This window comes from Heterodontus francisci, chromosome 2 (genome assembly GCF_036365525.1).
Source record: "Heterodontus francisci isolate sHetFra1 chromosome 2, sHetFra1.hap1, whole genome shotgun sequence".
NCBI classification, from domain to species: domain Eukaryota; kingdom Metazoa; phylum Chordata; class Chondrichthyes; order Heterodontiformes; family Heterodontidae; genus Heterodontus; species Heterodontus francisci.
This window is the reverse complement of record NC_090372.1, coordinates 187,962,529-187,990,500: the sequence shown is the minus strand read 5'-3', so window position 1 is coordinate 187,990,500 and position 27,972 is coordinate 187,962,529. Positions and strand designations below refer to the sequence as shown.

Genomic DNA, 27,972 nt, shown 5'->3' with positions numbered 1-27,972 from the left:
GCACTATTTTGAAAAAAAAAGCAGTTCTCTGTCAGGAATGGGGAAATCACTATAATTCATTCCTCCTTGGTGGATAGCGTCTGAGTTTAACCTTTATTTAATTATTTTTAAAGCTCCAATCATATTACCACCCATTGGATATTGTACAAGAATGAGATATTAGCAGCAGCAGCTTTTAAGCAGAGAGAGATTCTTGATTCATAGCAGCTGTATGATCCTGTCCCAGCTTCAGCAAATGACTTGTCAATAGGATCTTACAGGCTTTTTAGCCTTGAACAAGGCTTCCATTCCCAGTTAGGAAAGACTGTCCAGGACTCAAAAACATTTTTTAAAAGTGTGGCCAGCTGTTATGACATTTAGCCACATGAATGAATAATCAACACAAAATCCTTAAGATAAATCTCCATGCATCTACAGTTTTATTTATCGTCAGCATGCTCATTGCATTATTGAAGGCCCTCCTGCCATATGACATAGATTTTGGCCCAGTGTATTACTGAAGACAACTTTGGTACTCTATCTCCCAACTGTCCTATTTCTCACCACCACCCCCGAACCAAACAGACCAGTTCAGTTAAAGTGATTCAGCAGTCTATAGTGTGACATCTGTAATTTTCAGTCCAGAGAAACAGCTGCTCCTGAGCCACCTGATTGTGATTCCACTGGATCTGTTGCACCCACACAAAATGATTTTATCTTGAAAGTGGGGGGCGGGTGGTTGGTTATCTGCACGTTGGTTCTCCCTCTGTTAATGGCACCTGAATAATATTGATCTGACCTCAACAGAACCAATTGCAACTCGGGCCCAAGGTCTTGCGATCTGCCGTCAGACATGGTGGTTCCTCATCCATCCCGCTGATTGCACTGAGCTATTATAGTATCTGTATATATACTGCAACACAAGTAGTCAAACAGTCGGAATGACTTCTTGTCAATAACTGCCCACTGTGCACTTCATGATTTGATGTTCCCAGGTGGCCAAATGACCTGGGTCAGCGGGAAGCTGTTCTTTCTGCAGCATTGTTTTTTTTTTCCCTTGAGATTTCCTACTCTCCACACATTAGGTAGGTAAGTCCTTTGAAGCCTCCATTATTGACCTATTTCTGTCTGTAGTCAGGAGAAGCATGTCATAACATTAGCATCCTCTGTGCCCTTATTGGACTTACAAAAAGAGCAGTGCCCAATGACAATATAAAAGCAGGAGGTCAGCCCTCAGAGGTGTCACTCTCCTAGTGGTTGACCAGAGTTCACCTACATCAACTAGTAAATGCATGGTAACACATGCAATTGTATGGCATGTACAAAACTGAAAATACATTTGGACTAAATGTAGACTCATTTTCTTACCCGCCCCCCGACCATAAATTTTACATAATGACTAGAATTTACTTTCTAACACTTCTTTTCCCATAACTGTTTAACCTAGAACCTCCTGTGTTCACGTGCACAGCCCGACTGAGGTACTGAGGAGATATTGAGTAGAAAGGGCCCATACTCTCTCAACTTTAGAAGAATGAGAGGTTATCTCATTAAAACATAGAAAATTATTTTGAGGACATGATAGGATAGATGCAGAGAAGCTGTTTCTGGAGAGTCCAGAACTAGGGATCACAATCTCAGGATAAGGGGTCAGCCATTTAGGACTGAGATGAGGAGAAATTTCTTCACTCAGTGATGTGAATCTTTGGAATTCTCCTCCCTAGGAGGCTGTGGATACTCAGTTCTTAAGTATATTCAAGACTGAGGTCGATAGATTTTTGAACGCTAAAGGAATCAGTGGATATGGGGATAGGGAGAGCAAGTGGAGTTAGGGTCGAAGATCAGCCATGATCTGATTGAATGGCAGAGTAGGTTCGAGGGATTGAACAGCCTATTCCTGCTGCTATCTTTTGTTGTTATGCCAGGTGATATTATACTTCAAATACTTGGAGTGACCAGGGGACAGCAGGATGTAAAATTCTAAGATTTGACTTCGATGTGGTTGATGAGTGAATGCAGTTACAGTACTGGCTCCAGCAATTCACATTTTGAAAGTAACAGATTGATTATGTTTTGCATGCGTCAACTATTGATAATCCATTCCAGCGTAGAACTTGCTAGTGTTTTAGCTACCTTGATTTTTTTTAAAAACTCTCCAAATCTTCTTCCATTTAGAAACATAAACTATGAATTTCAACAAAATCAATATGTGGTTTGTTTGATTTATTTTATATTTTTTTTAAATATGCAGGCAAAGTATTTGCAAATAGTCGAGACACTGCCTGTTTACTGGGAATGCGCAGACGTAGCCTGGTGTTCCAGCCTGTAGAAGAGCTAAAGAGAGAGTCTGATTTTCAGTAAGTATGACTATCACTCTGTGAGACTTCAGCTTTGTTGGGGAATCTTGCATATGCAGCATCTTTTTCCACCCGTATAGCTTCACCCGACTCTACCCCACTCTTGGCTCATCTGTCAACACCCTCTTCCATGCCTTTGTTATCTCTAGGCTTGACTATTGACTAGACTGGATTCCTAGCCAGCCTCCTATTTTCCTACATAAACTTAAACCCATCCAAACCTCTGCTGCCTGTGCCCCAACTTGCACCAAATCCCATTCACTCATCACAAGTGCACTTGCTGGACTTAGATTGGCAGCCGGTTCAACAATGCTTGATTTTAAAAAAAAATTTCATACTTTTTTTCAAATCCCTCCGTGGCCTCAGCCTTCCCTCTCTCTGCACTCTTCCAATTCTGGCCTCTTGTGCATCCCTGATTTTAGATGCTGCATCATTGGTGGCTGTGCTTTCAGCCTCCTGGGCCCAAGCACTGGAATTCCCTGCCTAAACCTCTCAATTTTGCTTTCCTCCTTTAAACCTACCTCTGACCAATTGTCTGGTCATTTGTCCTAGTATCTCCTTGCATGGCTTGGTGTCAAATTTAGCTTTTTTTAATTCATTCTTGGGATGTGGATGTCACTGGCAAGGCCAGTGTTTATTGCCCATCGCTAATTGCCTTTGAGCAGATGGTGTTGAGCCATCTACAACGCAGTGCCTTGCTAGGCCATTACAGAGGGCAGTTAAGAGTCTACCTCATTCTGTGGATCTGGAGTCACATGTAGACCAGACCAGGTAAGGACGGCAGATTTCTGCACCTAAAAGGACATTAGTGAACCAGAAGGGTTTTTAACAACAATGCAGTAGTTTCATGATCATTATCAATTAGTGATTTATTAATTAATTGAACTTAAATTCCTCCAGCTGCTATGGTAGGACTTGAACTCATGTCTCTAGAGCATTAGTCTAGGCCTCTGGATTACTAGTCCAGTAACATTATCATTATGCTACCATTCTGCCATATGAAGTTCCTTGGGACATTTTATTATGTTAAAGGTGTTATATAATTATAATTTATTGCTTTATTTGGGGGTTGTACTGCCATTTGTTTTATTTTGAGTTACATAATACTATGTACATATTATAGAAAATAAATCCAGGTGACTATTTAAGTTAGAGAAAAAGACCATCCAATTTATTCTATTTTCCAGGCAGTGAAGGTGGATCTTGTTGTATCTCAGTAAAAATACGTTTGTGATCACTGTTAATCATATTTAGGGCTTTATTTTTTTTAAAAAGTTGTTATCTGGAACCCACTGCCTGGAAGCAAATTCAGTAGCAACTTTCAAAAGGGAATTGGAAAAACACTTGTTATGACCGAGGCAGGAAGAATGCACTGTTAATTCAGTCCCACTTCTCCACAGGTCACAACAGATATTTAAACTTGCCAACTTACCAATATGGTCAACCATATTTTCCCCAGAATACAACACCCCAACCAGGTTTATTTAATAAACAGAGAAATTATTAGTGTATTATAAACCATGTCTTAACCAATAATGAAGTAAAACATATGCATAAATTGCAATATTAAAGCCCCTTATTTATCCTAGCCCTCACACACAAATACACATCTACATACACAACCAGTTAACTGGGGAAAAATAAGAGATTTTTGTTTAATGATCATTAAAGAAACAGAAAACAAAACACTTCGGCTGAAAAGAAGATATGGAAAGATGTTCTTTGTGTTGGTTAGGCATCCCAAATGCGAATAGGCAGCTGTCACTAGGATCTTCCCAGACCAGTTCCTTCCAGGCGATGTTGAAGATCAGTTTGGGTAGGCTTTCCAAGAGTGCAGCTATAGAAGGCTCCAAATAAGTCTTGCAGCAGAAGGCAGCAACAAGGTTCCAGTGCCCACACATTCGACTTGCAAAGGTTTCTTCAAACACAGGAGAAAATAGGAAAAACACTTGATGCAGGATTTCCTTTCAATAGAAATATATGAGCTGTCTTCTCACAGGTAAAGCAGCAACTGGCTTTTTTAACAGTTCAAATTGAAACATTTTTTTTTGCAGAGATCAGCCTCTTGACAACCATAAATCTTGGCTTATCACTTCTTTGTAAACATCTCTCCAAGACAAAAACAACCCCTGCAGTGTTTGCAAATAGGTGCCTTCCAGTAACTGTTTACAGGTCAAACTCAGTCCAAACCTTCTGCTAACCTTCCTTTTAAAAAAAAAAACCCAAAATTCCTTTTCATTTTTTAAAAGACAAATTCTCAAAATTTAACAAAAAATGGAAACCCTTGAAACACAATCAAGAAAAATTTGTGGGGTTATGGGGAAAGAACAAGGGAGTGGGACTGATTGGACAGTTGCTTCAAAGAGCTAGCACAGGCACAGTGGGCTCAATGGCCTCCTTCTGTGCTGTAAGATTCTGTGGCGTCATATTGTGTGATATTGGTCACTTGACTACAAAATGACGAGTTCTATATTTTTTTTTACAGGGGATTCCTGTTCCAGCCTAACAAACCATTAAATATTCAAATGTCACCTTCCCTGTAAGCTGCAATGCTTAAAATTAGACCGTATCCGATAGAACAGATCCTTTGTTCAAAATTCTGAGGGATACTAAGAGCTTGTGTTGCACACAGTTGACTAATGTTCCTTATGTATTTGGAGTCTGTGTTAAAACATTTTAGCCACTTAGAATATGTTGATGGGGTTAGATAAAGAAGAGTAGGAGGAAGCTTAGTGTGGCGGATGTAGCTTTACAGTCCAATACTTAATTGCTACCACCTTTTGTGAACAGTATCGGATTTGAAGTTTAAGATTCCAATTTGTATTTTCAGGCATCGAATTCCAAAGGAGCAATGGTGGTTAAAGCTCCGCTCACTGATGAAGATTCTAGCCAAATATAAGATCAGCTTTGACATGTCTGATGCTGGCCAAATGGAGCATGTCGACCGACACCATATGCAAAACTTTCCCAACAGCGTTGCTATGTAGGCCCGATAAAACCCAAAATGTATGCATCTGGCTCAAGTTGCGTGAGAGCAGCAGTGTTTATATTGTCCAGCAGAGGATAAAGTTAACTTCCAGTTTGTTCTGTAATGGTTAAGTGTGTTGTACCATCATTTAATGTGGAAATAAAAGCAGGCATCCTGTAACCTTTCCTACACATCTGCTCTAGCTATTTCCAGCTACTAGTACAAAGTGGAACAGTTGGTTTGTCACTATTTTGTTAGTCCATAAAAAATAAATAATCATGCTTGCATGGAGAAAAGAAAACACACAGCATAATATATTGCTTTTCATTGCACAGCATTTCTATAATATATTTATTGTGTGGATCATGTGTAGAAGAGATAGTATAATTTTGTGAAAAATCTGAAGATATATTTATGTGACCAACACAATAAACGTGTTGTAGCGAAGTGAATATATTGTTTATTTTCCCTCCAGCGTTAAATAAAATTGCTGCGGCTGGTTCTACAGACTTGTATCTGCTGACTTTGTCTATACACATATGCACAAGGTAACACACACTACTAATGTAAGACTGTACAGAATAGCTTAGAGGGTTAAATTGTGAGGACAGGTTGCAAAACTTGGCTTGTATTCCCTCGAGCGTATAAGATGTATGGGTGATCTGATCGAGGTATTTAAACAGTTAAAAGGATTTGACAAGGTCAATATAGAGAAACTATTTCCTCTGATGGGGGAAATCAAGAACAAAGGGGCAATCAGGGCTGAACCAGCATGAAAGATTGTGGAACTGTAAACACAAGTACTGCCCCAAGCCACTTAGCTTTGTGTTTTCCATGATCTTTTACACGGGTTTATGATTCAATTCACTTGGTTCGGGCCCTGTCCCTAAACCAGTCATGCCCACATGTCGAAAATTCAAGTTTCTGCTGCTTGCACTGGCTAGGGAAGGCCCTTCAAATTGTGCCCATTTTCTTAGGCACACAAACACTCTTAGGCAAATTCAAAAGATTTCATATCAAAAAAAACTTAATTTACTATGAAATTGACTGGTCTACTGTTAAGTTTCGTTGGCGTATAGTTTTTGGAAAGTTATTTTCAGTGAGGTTACTCAGTGGCGGACTGGACACAGTCATTAAAAATGTTTATTTTTTTGTGAAACCCACTTGCACCAGATTACCACTCTTAAATACTTCAAGGATTGTTTTTAATTGAGAAAAGGAAGCAATTACATTCTGTTGCACTGGTTCATTGAAGATTTTACATTTTTGATTATGCAAATCAATTTTATCAAACTTGAACTGTAAGCCAACCCGCACAACTTTGGGTACAATTTCCTGATTGCGCTCAAAGTGGAAACTCTACCCTTAATGTCCACATTTTACAGTATTTTTCAATGTAGCCCAAGATGGTATATTTGGAATTACTGAAATAATTTATTGTATTGCCATTTTGGAACTAACTCTTGCAAGGTTAAGTTCCTGTAGTAATGTAAAATCAGTCATCAAGATCTAAATAACAGACTGAAATTTCCAGAAATACTAGTTTTTTAGCTGCCTTGACGTTATGTTGCTCATACAGTGTTAATACCTTCAACCCACATTGCTTTGAAAAGATTTAAGCTCCTAATCAGGTACAATAGCCAGTTGAGGGCTACTGCAATCAATTGAACAATTATGTTGGTATCTAAAAGGCACAACCTAGAGGATAATCATAGAAAGTTTATGGCACAGAAAGAGACCATTTGGTCTGTGTGGCTGAAAAACTATCCACCTATTCTAATCCTACCTTCCAGCATTTGGTCCGTAGCCCTGCAGATTACAGCGCTTGAGGTGCAAATCCAGACTCCTTTTGAATGAGTTGAGTATTTCTGCCTCAACTACCCTTTGAGGCAGTGAGTTCTGAACCATCACCAACCTCTGGGTGAAAATGCTTTTCCTCATCTCCCCTCTAATTTTTCTACCAATCATTTTAAATCTATGCCCCCGAGTCACTGAGCGCTCTGCTAAGGTGAATAGACCCTTCAACTCCACTCTATCCAGGACCCTCAAAATTTTGTACATTTCAATCAGAAATCAGCCTTCTCTGTTCCAAGGAGAACAACCCCAGCCTATCCAATCTTTCCTCAGAGCTGCAATTTTCCCAGTCCTGGCAACATCCTTGTAAATCTCCTCTGTACCCTCTCTAGTGCAATTACATCCTTTCTGTAATGAGGTGACCAGAAGTGCACACAATACTCAAGTTGTGGCCTAACCAATGATTTATACAGTTCCAGCATAACCTCCCTGCTCTTATATTCTATACCTTGGCTAATAAAGGATTCCATATGCTTTCTTAACCACCTTATTGACCTGTCCTGCTACCTTTAGGGATCTGTGGACATTCACTCCAAGGACCTTCACTTCCTCTACACTTCTCTGTATTTTCCCATTTAATCATGTATTCCATTGCCTTGTTTGACCTCCCCAAATGCATTACCTCACACTTCTCCAGCTTGAATTCCATTTGCCACTTTTCTGCTCATGTGACCAGACCATCAATATCTTACTGCAGCCTACAGCTATCCACCACATGGCCAATTTTCGTGTCGTCCGCAAACTTCTTGATCATGCCCTCTACATTTATGTCCAAATCGTTAATATATACCACAAAGAGCAGGGGGCCCAGTATTGAACCCTGCAGAACGCCACTGGAAACAGCCCTCCAGTTGCTAAAACAGCTGTCAACGATTACCCTTCGTTTCCTGCCACTGAGCCAATTTTGTATCCACCTTAATAAAAGCAAAATACTGCAGATGCTGGAAATACTCAGCAGGTCTGGCGATATCAGTGGAGAGAGAAGCAGAGTTAACGTTTCAGGTCAGTGACCCTTCAGAACTGACAAATATTAGAAATATAAAAGGTTTTAAGCAGGTAAAGCTGGGAGGTGGGGCAAGAGATAACAAAAGAGGTGTTGATAGGACAAGGTCACAGAGAATAACCAACCAGAAGGTCATGGAATAAAGGCAAACAATATGTTAATGGTGTGCTGAAAGACAAAGCATTAGTACAGAGAGGGTGTGAATTGATTGCAAAGCACAAAGCATTCCAAGCACAAACATTAAATTAAAAAAAAACAGGAACAGTGGGTAGGCACAGTAGAAACAAACTAACCAAAATAAAAAAACTAAAATATAACCAAACAAACAAGAAAAAAGAAAAAAAAAATAACTTGGGTGATCGCATTGCAGAACACCTCCGCTCAGTCCGTAAGCATAACCCGAGCTTCCGGTTGCCTGCCTTTGTACTTGTTTAAAATCTCTTACAACAGAATTGGAAAAAGGTAAGGGATGTAAGGTAATTGACCTGAAATATGAAGTCTTTCGCTCTCCACAGATAATGCCAGACCTGCTGAGCATTTCCAGCATCTTCTATCATTTCAGATTTTCAGCATCTGCAGTATTTTGCCTTTGTACTGGGCTTAGGTGGTCATCAGGTTATAGCACAAGTCTAATAGGCACAATGGGATCAATTTACCTTTGATCCATGAAGAATGTCGACAAAGGTTAAGCTTCCACATAATGGTATGAAAAAACCATTACAACACTTCCAGACAAATTAGACTACTGAATACATGAGTGAAACATTGTTCAGCAGCTTTTATTCTTACACCCCATCATGTAAAAGGTTTAATTTGGATCAGTAAAAATACAAAGGTTCTAAAATACAAGTTTCAGCAATCACCAATTTGAATGTCTCAAGCAGATCAGCTGTCTCAATCTCACTAGAAACAATGCTTTGTACAAAATGTTCCAGTGAATACCAGATGTCAAATTGTATTTAAATAGATTCAAGTTTTGGGGGCTTTCTCCACATCTCTTCTTGCAAAGGAGATGGTACAGAATTAACTTTTCACGTCGTAATTGCGGAGAAAACACATTCGGCATGATTATTCCTTCAAAATTACATGTAAATACTATGCTCCTTATATTTCTTCAAGCGCTACAAACTTTGCTTGTAAACACCCTCTTTCATCTAGCATGGGACACATACGGAATCCATATTTATTCTGGTACAGTACAATTGAGGTAACAAGGATTTTCTACTCATTGTTTCATTCACAAAAGCACTGAGCAGATTTTAGATCATGGAATACTGCTGTTACCACCTTCACCTCCTGCAGAGAGAGCATCATCACATGGAGACACTAACATTTCGGTTGAATCCATCCTGATTCTGTTTTCTGCATTATTTCAGGAGAATGAGGGGTTAACATCCCTTAGCAATAGCTCTCCCTTTAGAGTATTATCTCTGTACCCAAGTTGGATCTCGGGCAATAGATTCATTTTCAGGTCCTAAAATTGCAGCTCCCCATGTGCTGTGTCCTGTTGTTAAATACCTAACATATTGAAAAAAAAACAAATATTGAAAATAGAAACATTAACTTTAATTAAAGTTACCTCTATTAACTGGAGTGTGAAAAAAAGTTTTATTTAACTTAAACATCAGAGCACATGAATGTTACCACAGTCACATGGTAGTACAGAACTTGAGTATTGCTAAGAGACCTGCTGTTGAAGCTTTTTGTCTTGCACTCATCAGGACAGACCTAAGAATGTCAAATCTCAAAGCGAACAACAATTTATACTGTATGAGAAAAGGGATGCTGTTACTACAATTCTGGGCACTGACTCCCTCATTCTCGAGACTGTTTAACCTCCAGATAAAAACAGAAATACTGTTTCAACCCTGGCCTGCCCCTTTAAGAATTCACTATGTGGCTGTTTTGAACAAGTGGGACTTCCCTCTCTTCATCTTAGGTGACTGCATTGTGGACTGCATGTTCAATTCTTTTCAGTAAAAGAGACAACAGGAAAACCCAAGTGGCAACAAAGAGAATTACCACACCAGAATTTAAATTGGACAACATTAGGCAGCAGCAGGGCAATAAGAGAACTGAGAAGCAGTCTCGTTAAAAGTTTTGTATAGAGAGACTGAATTATGTTTGGCAGAATGAGGATGATCATGTTGAGAGCAGGTAGTCAAAAAGGTCTTGCTCACTTATTTAATTTCTCACACATACAGGATTATCCTGAACTATGCAGAACAGGAAATGGGACCCCAATCATTGTTAGCTTGGAACCACAGTGCTCACTGTCCTGAAGAATAATAAAACTTAGTGGAGGGATGCAAGTTACTGCAAGGATTTTGGTCATAGCAGTTAGAATTCAGGTTAAAGTAAAATGAGAAGAAACAACATGACCAATGGAAAGACAGGGTGATCAGAAACTTTGATTGTATAGCGTTTTCATTACAGTTATAGTATTCTTCCTGCATTCAAGTGTTTCAGTATCAGATGAAAACTAGAAATCTAAAAAAACATTCCCATAGAAACTTGTGTGGAAGATTGGAAATGTAAATTATTGTTTGCCGTTGAATCTAATTGGGGAATCACCGTGGTTAGTATACATCAGGGTCACTGTGGTGGACAGTATGGCAAATCATTCTTAAGTTGGTCCAAACACAGTTCTGCTCTTGCATCTATTATAAACTTTCCAGTCTCCTGTTTCCCATCAGTGTGCAGATGTGATGGTGCATACAATAATCAGCATGGATTAAAATTATACCCTGTCTTCTACAGAGCAGGACTAACTAATGGGGCATTCCATAATTTGTCATAGATTTTCCTCTCTTGCTCCCCCCGGATTTTTTTTGGTTGAACAGTTAGGTGATCCACCTGTACAATAACCCATGAACGACAGACCAAGGCAACTGAACCCAACCTGGATCTTCTAGCAGCGTGAGGATTTAAAAGGTAAAGTTGCTGGTTGATGACCTTTCATCAGAACTGGAAAAAAGTTAGAGATGCAACAGATTTTAAGCATGTGCAGAGGCAGGGAATAGTGGAAGGGGAGAAAAGGACAGAAGGGAAGGTCTGTGAAAGGATGGGAGGCAGAAGAGATTAAATCATAGAAAGTTTAAGGCACAGAAAGAGGCCACTTGGCCCATCGTATCTGTGCCAGCCAAAAAACGATCCACCTATTCTAATCCCACCTTCCAGCATTTGGTCCATAGCCCTGCAGATTATAGCACCTGAGGTGCATATCCAGACTCCTTTTGAATGAGTTGAGGTTTTCTGCATCAACGCCTCCTTCAGACAGTGTGTTCCAGACTTTAAATCTATGCTCCCTAGTCACTGACGTCTCTGCTAAGGTGAATAGGTTCTTCACCGCCACTCCATCCAGGACCCTTAAAATCTTGTACATTTCAATCAGATCTCCCCTCAGCCTTCTCTGTTCCAAGGAGAACCCCAGCCTATCCAATCTTTCCTCAAACTGTATTTTTCCAGTCCTGGCAACATCCTCGTAAATTTCCTCTGTACCCTCTCTAGATCAATTACATCTTTTCTGTAATGAGGCAACCAGAACTGCACACAGTACTCACGTTGTGGCCTAACCAATGAGTTATACAGTTCCACAATAACCTCCCTGCTCTTATATTCTATACCTTGGCTAATAAAGGAAAGGATTCCATATGCCTTTTTAACCACCTTATCGACCTCTCCTGCTACCTTCAGGGATCTGTGGATATTCATTCCAAGGTCCCTCACTTCCTCTACACTTCTCAGTATTTTCCCATTAATCGTGTATTCCTTTGCCTTGTTTGACCTCCCAAAATGCATCACCTCACACTTCTCCAGATTGAATTACATTTGCCACTTTTCTGCTCACATGACCAGACCATCACTATCTCCTTGCAGCCTACAGCTATACTCCTTGCTATCTATCGTACAGCCAATCTTTGGGTCGTCTGCAAACTTCTTGTTCATGTCCCCTACATTTACATCCAAATCGTTAATATATACCACAAAGAGCAGACACCCAGCAAAATGCCACTGGAAACAGCCCTCCGAATGCAAAAACACCCATCAACAACTACCCTTAGTTTCCTGCCACTGAGCCAATTTTGTATCCACCTTGCTGCATTTCCCTGCATCCCATGGGATTTTATCTTTTTAACCAGCCTGCCATGTGGGACCTTGTCAATAGCCTTCCTAAAATCCATGTAGACCACATCTACTGCACTATCCTCATCTATCTTGTTATTTCTTCAAAAGATTTGATCAAGTTGGTCAAACAAGATCTTCCCTTGATTAACCTGTACCTTCCTAAGTGTCAGTTTATCCTGTCTCTCACAATAGATTCCAATGATTTGTCCACTACAGAGGTTAGACTAACTGGCCTGTTCCACAATAACCTCCCTGCTCTTATATTCTATACCTTGGCTAATAAAGGATAAGCTCCTTGACATCCATGGGGCTCTAGATTTGGCCATCACACCCTTTTCTTTGTGGGAACATGTTCATTCTGGAATCTCTAATTTGAATGCCTCCCACTGCTCTGAAACTGATTTACCTTCAAGTAGTTGTTTCCAGTCCACTTTCGCTAAATCACACCTGAGTTTAGTAAAATTGGCCTTTCCCCAATTGAGAACTCTAACTCTTGTTCTATCGCTGTCCTTTTCCATAATTATCTTAAAACTGACTGAATTATGATCACAACCACCAAAATGCTCTCCCACTGCCACCCTCTCTACCCGCCCATCTTCATTTCCTAAAACTAAGTCTAACACTGTGCCCTCTCTTGTTCAACTTGCTACTTACTGGCCAAAAAAGTGCTCCTAAATGCACTTCAAGAATTCTGCTCCCTCAATTCCTTTCACACTAAAACTATCCCAGTTAATATTGGGGTAGTTTAAATCTCCTACTATTACTGCCCTATTATTCTTGCACTTCTCAGAGATTTGCCTACATATCTATTCTTCTATCGCCCTCTGACTGTTTGGGGGTCTATAGGACACTCCTAGCAGTGTGATTGCACCTTTTTTGTTCTGTAGCTCATTCTATATGGCCTCATTTGATGAGCCTTCCAACATATCATCCCTCCCCATCGCTGTAATAGTTTACTTGACCAAAATTGCCACTCCCCCTCCTTATCGCATCTGAAAACCCTGTAACCAGGAACATTGCGCTGCCATTCCTGTCCCTCCTTAAGTCATGTTTCTATAAAGTAGCTATGATATCATACTGCCACATGTCTATCTGTGTCCTCAGCTCATCTGCTTTATTTGCTATACTCCTTGCATTGAAATAGATACCCTTGAGCAATACCAAACTCTTTTTTTATTTTCTAACCTTTCTTTTCTCTTTCTTCCAGATTCATCCATAAATTTTCTGCCTTCCATTTTCATTCCTGATTTTGTCTCAACTGAGTCCACCTTCAGGCCCTCATCCCCCTGCCAAAGTAATTTAAACCCTTCCCAACAGCACCAGCAAAATCAGAAAAGGGATGGTAATGGGACTAAAAGAAACAAAGGATGGTGTCAAGGAGCTGTAAACGCAGAAAGCAGAATCATTACCAATAGCTGCTGTCAGAAAGAAAGCAGTTATCTGAAATTGTTGAACTCAATGTTTTTAACTGGAAGACGAGGTGCTGTTCATGTTTACATTGAGCTTCTTTGGAACAGTGTAGAAGGCTAAGGACAAAGAGATTAGAGTGGATGTGAGGTGGAGAATTAAAATGACAGGCAGCAGGAAGCTCAGGATTACGCTTGTGAATAGAAGTGCTTTGCACATACTTCTTTCAACTTGGTATACTGTATTCAATGCACATGATGCAGTTTCTCCTCGAGACGGGGGGGGAAAAAATGTAGATTAGGTGATCGCTTTGCAGAACGCCTCCGTTCAGTCTGCAAGCACGACCCTGAACTTTCAGTCACCTGCTATTCTAATTCTCTGCCACAATCTGACCTTGGCCTCATGTTCCCTTCTCTCTCCTTCTCTTAGGCAGTCCCTCAGGAACGAGGATGACTTTCTTCCTCTCCAGGGTTGTGGTTCCTTAGGAGACTGAATAGTCCAATTCTGGATCCGCACATTCAGCCACAGATGGGGTAGATGGTGTTTGGTGAGGCGAGTGAATGGGATACTTGAAATTCTGAACGCACTTGGTCACTGCCTGGGCAAGTCGACATTGTTCAAACTGGCTGGCACCTTCACGGGTGCTTCTTCTCTATTTTGGGCTGTCTTGGACAAGAGATTCCCACCAATCAGTGGAGATGTCACATTTTTTCAGGGAGGCTCTGAGGACATCCTTGTAGCATTTCCTCTGCCCTCCTGGAAGCCTCTTGCCGTGACGGAGCTCGGAGTAGAAAGTTCATGTTGGGAGTTTTGTGTCAGGCATGCAGACAATGTGGCCCGTTCAAATTAACTGACTAGCCACGACCAGTGTCTCGATACTGGGGATGTTGGCCTGAGAAAGATCACTGATATTGGAGTGCCTGTCCTGCCACTGAATTTGCAGGATCTTGCCGAGGAACTACTGGTGATATCTCTCCACGGCTTTGAGATTTCTGCAGTACAGTGTCCATGTTTCTGATGCATACAGGAGAGCAGGTAATACTGCACCCTGTAGACCATGAACTTGGCACCAGATTTGAGGTCTTTGCCATCAAACATTCTTTTCCTCAGACAACCAAAGACTGCGCTAGCACAGTGGAGGCGATGCTGAGTTTCATCATTGATGTCTGCCTTTACTGAGGAGGCTCCCAAAGTACGGGAAGTGATCCACACCATCCAGTGATTTGCTGTGGATCTTGATAGTTGGGGGGGCAGTGTTGCATTGTGAGAGCAGGCTGGTAGAGGACCTTTTGTCTTCCGCATGTTTAGCTTAAGGTCCATTCTTTCACATGCCTCTGTCTGTGAATGCTTCGACGAGAGTTTGGAACTCGACCTCTGAGCGTGCGCATACACAAAAGTAGTCAGCATACTGCAGCTTGGTGACAGACGATGGAGTGGCCATGGTTCTGGACTGGAGGCAACATAAGTTAAATAGTATCCCGCTCATCCTATAGAGTAGATCTACTCTCGCAAGGAGCTTCAAGGAGATGGAGTGGAGTGTTGCAGCGAAGAAGATGGAAAAGAGTGTTGGTGCAATGACACAGCCTTGCTTGACGCCTGTTTGCACTCGGATTGGATCAGTGGCAGATCTGTTAGCAAGGATTACAGTTTGCATGTCGATGTGCAGTAGGCAGAAGATGGTGACGAATTTCTCCGGGCAGCCAAATTTGAGGAGGATATTCCATAATCCCTCCCGGTTGATGAGAGTCAAATCATGTTCCTCATTCATTGGAACAGCATCTCATCTTTCAATAAAGCACTTAACAGTCTTCCAGACAACACGGAGTTCAACAATTTCTCATCATAAGCACTTCGCCCTTTTTCTTTCCTACTGGAGCCATTGGTAACGATATTATTCACATTTACACCTCCTCTAGACGATCTTTTGTTTCTTTACTTGTTCCATTACCATCTCCTTCTTCCTTGCACCATTAATCCTTATGTCATTTAATCTGTCCTGCCTTTAACCCCATCACAGACCTTCCTTCCCTTCTGTTCTTTCATCGTGTCAGTCATTCCGACACAGGAGGTGGTCATTTGGCCCATTGAGTTCATGCCAGCTCTCTGTAGAGCAATCCAGTCATTTCCATTCCCCCGCTTTATCCCTATAGCCCTGCAGGTTTATTTCCCTCAAATGCTCATCCAATTTCCTTTTGAAATCATTTGTCTCCGCTTTCACCACCTGCATAGGCAGCAGGTTCCAAGTCATTACCACTCGTTGCATAAAAAAGTTCTTCCTCACATTCCCCCGGCATCTCTTACCCAAAACCTTAAATCTGTGTCCCCTTGTCCTATCAGCTAATAGGAACAGCTTTTCTTTGCCTACCATATATAAACCTGTCATAATCTTGTATATCTCTCAGATTGCCCTTCAATTTCCTTTGCTACAAGAACAACCCCAGCTTCTCCAACCTAACCCTGTAACTAAAATCATTCATCCCTGGAAACATTCTGGTAAATCTTCTCTGCATCCTCTTAAGGAACCTCACATCCTTCCTGAAGTGTGATCAAAACTGGACGCAATACTCTAGTTGTGGCCTGACCAGAGCTTTATAAAGGTTCAGCATTAACTTGTACTCAATATCACCATTTATGAAGATGAAGATCTCATATGCTTTGCTAACCACTCTCTCAATATGTCCTGCTACCTTCAAACATCTATGCAAATGAACTCCCAGGTCCTTCTGTCTATGTACACTCTTTAATACTGTCCCATTTAGTTTATATTGCCTCTCCCTAACTGTTCTGCCAAAATTCATCACCTCACACTTCTCTATTAAATTCCATCTCATTCTGCTAGCCCAGTAATGTCCTGTTGTAGTTGATTTGTATCATCCTCGCTTTCTGCCACAACTCCAAATATCAGCAAATTTTGAAATGTTACTCTGTATTCCAACATCCAGTCATTTACATATATCAATAAAGGCAGTGGATCCAGCACTACTCCTTGGGGAACACCAGTGTCCACCATCCTCCAGTCTGGAAAACAACCATTTACCACAGCTCTCCCTTTTCTGTCCTTAAGCTATTTTTTATCCAAACTGACACTCATCTTCCTATTCCAAGAACCTCAATTTTGTTAAACAGCCTTTTATGTGGTACTGTGTCAAATGCTTTCTTAAAATCCATAAATACAACATTCATTGCTTTCTCTTCTTCAACCTTCCCTGTTACTTAATCAAAAATAAATTAAATCATTAATCAAACATAATCTGCCTTTTATAAATCTGTGCTGGCTCTTCTGAATTAACAAATTACTGTCCAAAATAAATCAAATCATTAGTCAAGCATAAGTGTCCACTGATTTTTTTTTCCCTGCTTGTTAAGAAAGTAAAAACCCATGGGATCCAGGGTAATTTGGCAAACTAGATTCAAAATTGGCTTAGTGGAAGGAGGCAGAGGGTGATGGTACAGGATTGCTTTTGTGAATGGAGGCCTGTGACCAGTGGGGTACCGCAGGGATCGGTGCTGGGACCCTTACTGTTTGCAGTGTACATTAATGATTTAGACGTGAATACAGGAGGTATGATCAGTAAGTTCGCAGATGATACAAAAATTGGTAGTGTCATAAATAGTGAGGAGGAAAGCCTTAGACTACAGGACGATATAGATGGGCTGTTAAGATGGGCGCAGCAGTGGCAAATGGAGTTTAATCCTGAGAAGTGGGAGGTGATGCACTTTAGGAGGTCTAACAAGGCAATGGAATGTACAATGGATGGAAGGACCTTAGGGAGTACAGAGGGTCAGAGAGACCTTGGGGTGCTTGTCCATAGATCACTGAAGACAGCAGCACAGGTAGATAAGGTGGTTAGGAAGGCATACGGGATACTTGCCTTTATTAGCCGAGGCATAGAATATAAGAGCAGGGAGGTTATGATGGAGCTGTATAAAATGCTGGTTAGGCCACAGTCGGAGTACTGTGCACAGTCCTGGTCACCACACTATAGGAAGGATGTGATTGTAATGGAGAGGATGCAGAGGAGATTCACCAGGATGTTGCCTGGGCTGGAGCATTTCAGTTATGAAGACAGACTGGATAGGCTGGGGTTGTTTTCCTTGGAGCGGAGAAGGTTGAGGGGGGGGACCTGATTGAGGTATTCAAAATTATGAGGGGCATTGATAGGTTAGATAGGAAGAAACTTTTTCCCTTAGCGGAGAGGTCAATAACTAGGGAGCATAGATTTAAGGTGAGGGGCAGGAAGCTCAGAGGGGAGTTGAGGAGAAATGTTTTCACCCAGAGGGTGGTTGGAATCTGGAACACGCTGCCTGAAGACGTGGTAGAGGCAGGAACACTCACGACGTTCAAGAAGTATTTAGATGAACACTTGAAACGCCGTAACATACAAGGCTATGGGCCAAGTGCGGGGAAATGGGATTAGTTAGGACAGGTGCTTGATGGTCGGCGCAGGCGCGTTGGGCCGAAGAGCCTGTTTCTGTGCTGTGAAACTCTATGACTGAGATATTATCTGACCTTGCTGAGTATTTGCAGCATTTTCTGTTTTTATTTCAGATTTCCAGCATCTATGGTATTTTGCTTTTGTATAAGCATTTAAAAGGTTTGTACTAAATTGAAAGCTAAACTCAAAAGAAACCATCAAAAGAAATCTGGACAAAATTTGCTTGAATTTTCTTTTGAAACTTACAGCTCATAGGGTGCTCAACTTTTCTGTTCTAGAAAAACAACACTTAAAATGTGGTTTTGTGTCTTTTTAGCATTCTGATATAATAGTTATTTTAAAGATACTCACTTGTTGGCTACTCCTACCAAGTCATCATGATCAACGGCAAAAAGCTGTTCCCTATTTTTCTGCTTCATTTCATCCGAGATACCATATAGAAAACGGTCCAATCCTGTTGATCAAAGCAGAACAGTCAAAAATAAACATAATTTATGTTGCCAAATGCCCTTCTTTACAGGTCTGTCACTGTGTTTGGTTGTCACATTTGTTACCCAAGTTTTTGGTAATTCTAAAATATGCCTTTTAAAATCATTCACCCAAATTTTGTAACTATTTTCTGCCATTGCTATGCACTGCAACTATCAAAAGAAGTTTGTAACAGTACTCATATTTAATTCTACAACGTACATACTGTGCAAACAAAAGCATCCTCAGAGGTTGTTAGACCTGCTGAACTATGGCAGATACATAAGGCAGGATTTTTGTTTTGGGGTCAGGACCCTGACGTCGGGATCATTTCTGAGTCCCAACCCTATCCGGTGCGGGCGTAACGTACCCAACTCAGTTTTTGTTGGACTGGCCAATTAATGGCCACAGGGCATGCCTGCTGTCCTTAAGATGTTGGAGGGCCAATAGAAGGCTGCAGCCTGCCGATGCAGGTAAGGGAGAGAGAGAGAGATGGAGCGGCCTTCTCAGCACTTTAAAAAATCTTTGACAATACAAATTCCGCCATTGCGGAACCCTTCGACAGGACGGCCTGCATTGCATGTCCGCGAAGTGGGGGGGGGAGGGGAGGTGCTTAAATAGCAAAAGAGAGCAAGCCGGCAGCTCCTGGAGGCGAGATCCCCATCTTTAAAGCCATGGGGATCCCAGCGCGGGATACTTAAGCAAAACAAAAAGGAGGATCGCTCCGTGGGTGGGTGGGGGGAGGGGGGGCATGAAAAGGCAGAGGCGAGCTTTCCCCTGTCTTATTGGTCTGGCGCCAGGAGCCCTGCCTCCTGCACAAAAATCCAGCCCTATAGGCCAGTTAGCTTAACATCTGTCATTGGGAAAATACTAGAATTCATTATTAAGGAAGTAGTAGCAGGACATTTAGAAAATCATAATGCAATCAGGCAGAGTCAACATGATTTTATCAAAGGGAAATACTGTTTGAGAAATAGTTCTTTGAGGATGTAACAAGCAGGGTAGATAAAGAGGATGTAGTATATTTGGATTTCCAAATAGCATTTGATAATGTGCCACATAGTTACTACACACGGTAAGAGCTCAAGGTGTTCGGGGTAATATATTAGCATGAATAGAGGATTGGCTAACTAACAGCAAACAGAGAGTTGGGATAAATGGCGCATTTTCAGATTGGCAAATCTTAACTAGTGGAGCGTCAGAGGGATCAATGCTGGGGCCTCAACAATTTACGATCTATATTAATGACTTGGACGAGGGGACTGAGTGTACTGTAGCTAAATTTGTGGATAATACAAAGATAAGTAAGAAAACAAGTTGTGAGGAGGACACAAAGCGTCTGCAAAGAGATATAGATAGGTTAAGCGAGTTGGCAAAAATTTGGCAGATGGAGTTTAATGTGAGAAAATATGAAGTTGTCCACTTTGGCAGGAAGAACAGAAAAGCAGATTATTATTTAAATAGAGAGAGACTGCAGAATGCTGCAATACAGCAGGTCCTGGGTACCGTTGTACATGAATCACAAAACGTCAGTATGCAGGTACAAGTAATTAGGAAGGCAAATGAAATGTTGTCCTTTATTGCAAGGCGGATGGAGTCTAAAGCAGAGAAGTCTTACCAGAACTGTACAGGACATTGATGAGACTGCACCTAGAGTACTGCATACAGTTTTAATCTCCTTACTTAAGAATATACTTGCATTGGAAACAGGTCAGAGAAGGTTCACTAGGCTGATTTCTGGGATGTAGGGGTTGTCTTATGAGGAAAGATTGAGCAGATTGAGCCTATATTCATTGGAATTTAAAAGAATGAGAGGTGATCTTATTGAAACATACAAGATTCTGAGGGGGCCTGACAGGGTAGACGCTGAGAGGATGTTTCCTCTCATATGGGAACCTAGAACGAGGGGGCAGTTTCAAATTAAGGGGTTCCCTTTTAAGGAGATGAGGAATTTTTTCTCTCAGAGGACAGTTAATCTTTGGAATTCTCTTCCCCAGAGAGCAGTGAAGGCTGGGTCATTGAATACATTCAAGGCTGTCAGATAGATTTTTGATCTACAAGGGGGTCAAGGGTTATGGGGGACAGGCAAGTGGAGTCAAGGCCACAATCAGAGCTCCGGGTTTTGGAACTTGAGTGGCAGCTGGCGACACTGCAGTGCACTCATGAGGATGAGAGCTACGTGGATAGCACATTTATAGATGTGGTCTGCCCACAGCTTAAGAGTATGCAGGGAGAGAGGGAATGGGCGACCAGACAGTCAAAATGAATGAGGTAGGTAGTGCAGGAGACCCCGAGTGTATCTCACTCTCCAACAGGTATTCAGTTCTGAATACTGAGCAAAGTCATGCTTCACCTGGAGAGTGCAGCCAGAGCCAAGTCCATGGCACCACGGGTGGCTCAGCTGCATAGGGGGGTACAGGGAAGACTGGAAGAGTCATAGCGATAGGTAATTCAATAGTCATGGGAACAGACAGGTGTTTCTGTGGCCGCAGACGTGAATCCAGGATGGTGTGTTGCCTCCCTGGTGCCAGGGTCAAGGATGGTACTGAGCGGCTGCAGACCATCCTGAAGGGAGAGGGTGAACAGCTAGCAGTTGTGGTCCTCATCAGAACCAATGACATAGGTAGAAAGTGGGATGCAGTCTTGCAGTCAGAATTTAGGGAGCTAGATAAGAAATTAGCAAGCAGGACCTCAAAAGTAGTAATCTCCGGATTACTCCCAGTGCCACACACAAGTGAGCATGGAAATAGAAGGATAAGACAGATGAATGTGTGGCTGGAAAGATGGTGCAGGTGGAAGGGCTTCAGATTCCTGGGACATTGGGACAGCTCTGGGGGAGATGGGACCTGTACAGGCCAGACAGGTTGTACCTGAACAGAGCTGGGAACGAGTTCCTTGCGGGACATTTTGCTAGTGCTGCTGGGGAGGGTTTAAACTAGGTTGGCAGGGGGATGGGGACCTGAAGGTAGACTCAACTGAGACAAAATCAGAAATTAAAATGTAAGGTGGAAAATTAATGGACGAGTCTGGAAGACAGAGGAAACGAGGGTTAGAAAATAAAATAAAGTTTGGCAGTGCTCAAGGGTATCTATTTCAATGCAAGGAGTATAGCAAATAAAACAGATGAACTGAGGGCACAGATAGACACGTGGCAGTATGATATCATAGCTATTACAGAAACATGGCTTAAGAAGGGCCAGGAATGGCAGCTCAATGTTCCTGATCACAGGGTTTTCAGATGCGATAGGGAGGGGGATAAGAAAAGAGGGGGAGTGGCAAAGGGAACTTTACAGCTGTGAGGAGGGATGATATGTTGGAAGGTTCATCAAATGAGGCCATGTGGATTGAGCTACAGAACAAAAAAGAGCAATCACACTGCTGGGAGTGTACTATAGACCCCCAAACAGTCAGAAGGAGGTAGAAGAACAGATATGTAGGCAAATCTCTGAGAAGTGCAAGAATGATAGGGTAGCAATAGTAGGGGAGAAGGGAGCAGACTTCTTGAGGTGCATTCAGGAGATATTTTTTGCCCTGTATGTAGCAAGTCCAACAAGAGAGGGCACAGTTTTAGACTTAGTTTTAGGAAATGAAGATGGGCAAGTGGAAGGAGTGGTAGTGGGACAGCAATTTGGTAGTAGTGATCATAATTCAGTTTTCACATTATTACGGAAAAGGACAGAGGTAGAACAATAGTTAGAGTTCTCAATTGGGGCAAGGCCAATTTTACTAAACTGAGGAGTGATTTAGCGAAAGCGGACTGGAAACAGCTACTTGAAGGTAACTCAGTGTCAGAACAGTGGGAGGCATTCAAAGGAGAGATTCAAGGGGTTCAGGGTAAACATGTTCCCACAAAGAAGGGTGAGGTGGCCAAATCCAGAGCCCCATGGATGTCAAGAAGCCTACAGGATAAGATAAGACAGAAAAGGCAAGCTTACGTCTGACACCAAGAACTCAATACTACAGAGAGCCGAGGGGAGTATAGGAAGTGGAGGGGAGAAATCAATAAGGAAAGCAAAGAGAGGACATGAAAGAATATTGGCAAGCAAAATCAAGGTGAACCCAAAGATATTTTATCAATACATTAAGAGTAAGAGGATAACTAAGGAGAGAGTAGGGCCCATAAAAGACCAAAAAGGATACCGATGCCTAGGGGCGAAAGATATTGGTATGGTTCTTAAGGAATACTTTGCGTCTGTTTTCACAAAAGAGGGGGACGATGCAGATATTGTAGTTGAGGAGGAAGAGTGTGAAGTATTGGACGTGATAAACATAGGGAGAGAGGAAGTATTAATGGGATTAGCATCCTTGAAAGTTGATAAATCACCAGGGCCAGATGAAAGAAGAGCAGAAATAGCAGAGGGTTTGACCATCATTTTCCAGTCCTTACTGGATTCAGGTATAGTGCCGGAGGACTGGAGAATTGCTAACGTTGTACATCTGTTTAAAAAGGGAGCAAAGGATAGACTGAATAATTACAGACCTATCAGTCTAACCTCAGTACTGGGCAAATTATTGGAATCTATTCTGAGAGACAAGATAAACTGTCACTTAGAAAGGCACAAGTTAATCAAGGATAGTCAGCATGGATTTTTTAAGAGAAGATCTTGTTTGACCAAACTTGATTGAATTTTTTTGAAGTAGTAACAAGGATGATAGATGAGGGTAGTGCAGTTGATGTGGTCTACATGGATTTTAGCAAGGCTTTTGACAAGGTACCACATGGCAGACTGGTTAAAAAAAAATCCCATGGGATCCAGGGAAATGCAGCAAGGTGGATACAAAATTGGCTCAGTGGCAGGGAACAAAGGGTAATTGTTGACGGCTGTTTTAGTGTCAGGAGGGCTGTTTCCAGTGGCGTTCCGCAGGGCTCAGTACTGAGTCCCCTGCTTTTGCTGTCATATATTAACGATTTGGATGTAAATATAGAGGGCATGATCAAGAAGTTTGCAGACGACACAAAGAATGGCCATGTGGCAGATAGCGAGGAGGATAGCTGTCGGCTACAGGAAAATAACGATGGTCTGGTCAGATGAGCAGAAAAGTGGCAAATGGAATTCAATCTGGATAAATGTGAGGTGGTGCATTTGGGGGGGTCAAACAAGGCAAAGGAATACACGATTAATAGGAAAATACTGAGAAGTCCCTGAAGGTAGCAGGACAGGTCGGTAAAGTGATTAAAACGGCGTATAGAATCCTTTCCTTTGTTAACTGAGGTATAGAATACAGGAGCAGGGAGGTTATGCTGGAACTGTATAACTCATTGGTTAGGGCACAACTTGAGAAATGTGCGCAGTTCTGGTCACCTCATTACAGAAAGGATGTAATTGCACTAGAGAGGGTACAGAGGAGATTTACGAGGATGTTGCCAGGACTGGAAAAATGCAGCTATGACAAAAGATTGGATAGGCTGAGATTGTTCTCCTTGGAACAGAGAAGGCTGTGGGGAGATCTGATACGATAGAGTGGAGGCGAAAAGTCTATTCACCTTAGCAGAGAGGTCAATGACTAGGAGGCATAGATTTAAAGTGATTGGTAGAAAAATTAGAGGGGAGATGAGAAAAAACATTTTCACCCAGAGGGTCATGGTGATCTGGAATACACTGCCTGATAGGCAGTTGAGGCAGACACCCTCAACTCATTCAAAAGGTGTCTGGATAAGCACCTCAAGTGCCGTAAGCTAGGACCAAATGCTGGAAGGTGGGATTAGAATCGGTGGATCGTTTTTCAACTGGCACAGACCATGATGTGTTCAGTGGACTCTTTCTTTGCCATAAACTTTCTATGATCTTATTAAATGGCAGAGCAGGCTCGAAGGACCAAAAGGCCTACTCCTGCTCCTATTTATGTGCTTATGTTCGCCGCTTGCGGCCGTCTCCCCCCCGCCCGCTCATCCTGGCCTTCTTAAAAATGGCTCGGATGTGGAACTGGGTCGGCAAATCAGCACACTGACTCCATTCCCGCCATTGGCAGGCTTCCAAAATTTTGCCCAATCTATTTGAGGATAAACAACAACTTATATTTATATTATGCCTTTAACATAAAAAACATATGGCACTGAGCCACAAAAGGAGATATTAGGTGAGATGACCAAAAGCTTGGTCAAAGAGATATGTTTTAAGGAGTGTTGTAAAGGAGGAAAGCAACGTGGAGAGGTGTAGGGAGGGTATTCCAGAGGTGGGGCCTAGGCAACTTAAGGCGTGGCCACCAATGGTAGAGTGATTATCAGGGATGGACGAGAGACCAGAATTAGAGGAGTACAGATAACTTGGAGGATTGTGGGGCTGTAGGAGATTACAGATAGGGAGGGGCGAGGCCATGAAGGGATCTGAAAACAGGGAAGAGAATTTTAAAATCAAGACGTTGCTTGACCGGGAGCCAATATAGCTCAACAAGCACAGGGGTATAGGGGAATGGGACTTGGTGCGAGCTTAGACATAGACAGAGTTTTGGATGACCTCAAGTTTACAGAGATTAGAATGTTGGAGACCAGCCAGGTGTCCGTTGGAATAGTCAAGTCTCGAGGTAACGAAGGCATGAAGGTTTCAGCAGCAGATGAGCCGAGACTGGGGTGACGTTATGGAGGTGGTAATAGGCAGTCTTAGTGATGGTACGAATATGAGGTTGGAAGCTCATCTCGGGGTTAAATATGATACCAAGATTGTGAACAGACTTGCTTAATCTGGCTGTTGCCAAGGAGGGGGATGGATTCAATAGCTAGGGAACAGAGTTTGGAGCAGGGACTGAAAACAAAGGCTCCTGTCTTCCCAATATTTAACTGGAGGAAATTTCTGCTCATCCAGTACTGGATGTCAGATAAGCAGTCTGACAATTTAGCAACAGTGGAGTCGTCAAGAAAAGCGACAATGAGGTAGAGCTGAGTGTTGTCAGCATGTACGTGAAAACGGATGCTGTGCTTTCGGAGGGGGCTGAGGGGGCAGCATGTAGATGAGAAATAGGAGAGGGCCAAGGATAGATCCTTGGGGGGCACCAGAGGTAATGGTGCAAGAGCAGGAAGAGAAGCCATTGCAAGTGATTCTTTGGCTATGATTACGTAAATGGGCGGCACAGTGGCGCAGTGGTTAGCACCGCAGCCTCACAGCTCCAGCGACCCGGGTTCAATTCTGGGTACTGCCTGTGTGGAGTTTGCAAGTTCTCCCTGTGTCTGCGTGGGTTTCCTCCGGGTGCTCCGGTTTCCTCCCACATGCCAAAGACTTGCAGGTTGATAGGTAAATTGGCCATTACAAATTGCCCCTAGTATAGGTAGGTGGTAGGGAAATATAGGGACAGGTGAGGATGTGGTAGGAATATGGAATTAGTGTAGGATTAGTATAAATGGGTGGTTGATGGTCAACACAGACTCGGTGGGCCGAAGGGCCTGTTTAAATGCTGTATCTGTAAACTAAACTAAACAGCTAAGAATGGAACCAAATGAGAGCAGTCCCACCCAGTTGGACGACAGTGGAGAAGCATTAGAGGAGGATGATGCGGTCAACCGCGTCAAAGGCTGTAGACAGGTTGAGTAGGACGAGGAGGTATAGTTTACCTTTGTCAGAGTCAGGCAGTATGTCATTTGTCATCGAGTCGTACTGCATAGAAACAGGCCCTTCGGCCCATTGCGCCCATCTATACTAACCCCACCTGCCTGCATTAATTAAATCCCTCTAAGACTTGCTCGTTCAAGTACCTGTCCAGATGCCTCTTAAATGTCGCTACTGTTCCTGCCTCCACCACCTCCTCAGGCAGCTCATTCCAGATACCCACTATTCTTTGTGTGAAAAATTTACCCCTTTGATCCCCTTTAAACCTCCTCCCTCTCACCTTAAATCTATGCCCTATCGTTTTAGTTACTCCTACCATGGGAAACAGACTTTGGCTACCTACCCTATCTATGCCGCTCATAATTTTTTATACCTCTATCATGTCCCCTCTCAGCCTCCTTCGCTCTAGGGAAAACAGACCCAGCCTATCCAATCTCGCTTTATAACTCAAGCCCTCCAAACCAGACAACATCCTTTGAATCTTTTCTGCACCCTCTCTAGCTTAATCACATCTTTCCTGTAGTGCGGCGACCAGAACTGCACACTGTACTCCAAATGCGGTCTAACCAACGTTACGGAGAACTGTAACATGACGTCCCAACTCCTGTACTCAATGTCCCGGCCGATGAAGGCAAGCATGCCATATGCCTTCTCGCCACCCTGTCTACTTGTGTTGCCACTTGCAGGGAACTATGTACTTGCACCCCAAGGTCTCTGCTCAACAACACTCCCCAGGGCCCTGCCATTCACTGTATATGTCCTGCCCTGGTTTAACTTCCCAAAATGCATCACTTTACACTTGTCTGCGTTAAATTCCATTTGCCAATCCCTTGCCCACTTTCCCAGTTGATCTATATCCTGTTGTAACCTTAGACAACCTTCTTCACTGTCCAATATACCACCAATTTTGGTGTCATCTGCAAACTTACTAATCATGCCCCCTACATTCACATCCAAGTCATTAATATATATGACAAACAACAGAGGGCCCAGCACCGATCCCTACGGTACACCACTGGTCACCGGCCTCCAATCTGAAAAACAACCCTCCACTACTACCCTCTGCCTCCCATCACCAAGCCAATTTTGTATCCAATTTGCGAGCTCACCCTGGATCCCATGTGTTCGAACCTTCTGGACCAGCCTATCATGCGGGACCTTGTCAAAGGCCTTGCTAAAGTCCATGTAGACAACGTCCATCGCCCTGCCCTCGTCAATCCTCTTGGTCACCTCCTCGAAAAACTCAATCAAATTCGTGACATGATTTCCCACGCACAAAGCCATGACGGCTATCCCTAATCAGACCTTGCCTTTCCAAATGCATAAAATCCTGTCTCTCAGAATCCCTTCCAAAAACTTTCCCACCACTGATGTAAGGCTCACCGGCCTGTAGTTCCCTTGCTTATCCCTGCTGCCCTCCTTCAATAATGGCAGAACATTAGCTATCCTTCAGTCTTCCGGTACCACACCCGTGGCTAACGATGATACAAAAATCTCTGCCAGGTCCCCAGCAATCTCCTCCCTTGCTTCCCATAGCATCCTAGGATACACCTGGTCAGGCCCTGGGGATTTATTTGTGACTGATATGAGCTGTTTCGGTGCTGTGGCAACCTAATTGGAGGAATTTAAACATGGAATTCCAGGAAAGATGGGAACGGATTATGGAGGTGACAACACGTTCAAGGCTTGTGTAGAGGAAAGCAAAGTTGGAGATGGGATGGTCTTTTGCAAGGGCAACGATGGTTTTTTTTGAGGAAAGGCATGATGACGGCAGATTTGAAGGATAGGGGGACAACACCTGAACAGAGAGAACTATTTACAATATTGGGACCAG

The 27,972-nt window shown here is 42.5% G+C and overlaps 2 protein-coding genes across 3 annotated transcripts in view; one reads left to right on the top strand and one right to left on the bottom strand.

Moving 5' to 3' along the window:
- The window catches only part of LOC137349379 (ATP-dependent 6-phosphofructokinase, platelet type-like), a 154,488-nt gene extending 148,677 nt beyond the window's left edge, over positions 1-5,811 (top strand). For both annotated transcript variants that reach the window (XM_068014901.1, XM_068014890.1), the window contains exons 21-22: positions 2,231-2,336; positions 5,167-5,811. In XM_068014901.1, coding sequence (XP_067871002.1) covers positions 2,231-2,336; positions 5,167-5,323 — 263 coding nt within the window. In that variant the 3' untranslated portion in view covers positions 5,324-5,811. The remainder of the gene's footprint in view (positions 1-2,230; positions 2,337-5,166) is intronic.
- A 3,111-nt stretch (positions 5,812-8,922) lies between these two features.
- The window catches only part of pitrm1 (pitrilysin metallopeptidase 1), a 79,117-nt gene continuing 60,067 nt past the window's right edge, over positions 8,923-27,972 (bottom strand). The window contains exons 26-27 of the mRNA XM_068014886.1: positions 18,484-18,586; positions 8,923-9,679 (exon numbers count right to left, since the gene is read on the bottom strand). Coding sequence (XP_067870987.1) covers positions 9,586-9,679; positions 18,484-18,586 — 197 coding nt within the window. The 3' untranslated portion in view covers positions 8,923-9,585. The remainder of the gene's footprint in view (positions 9,680-18,483; positions 18,587-27,972) is intronic.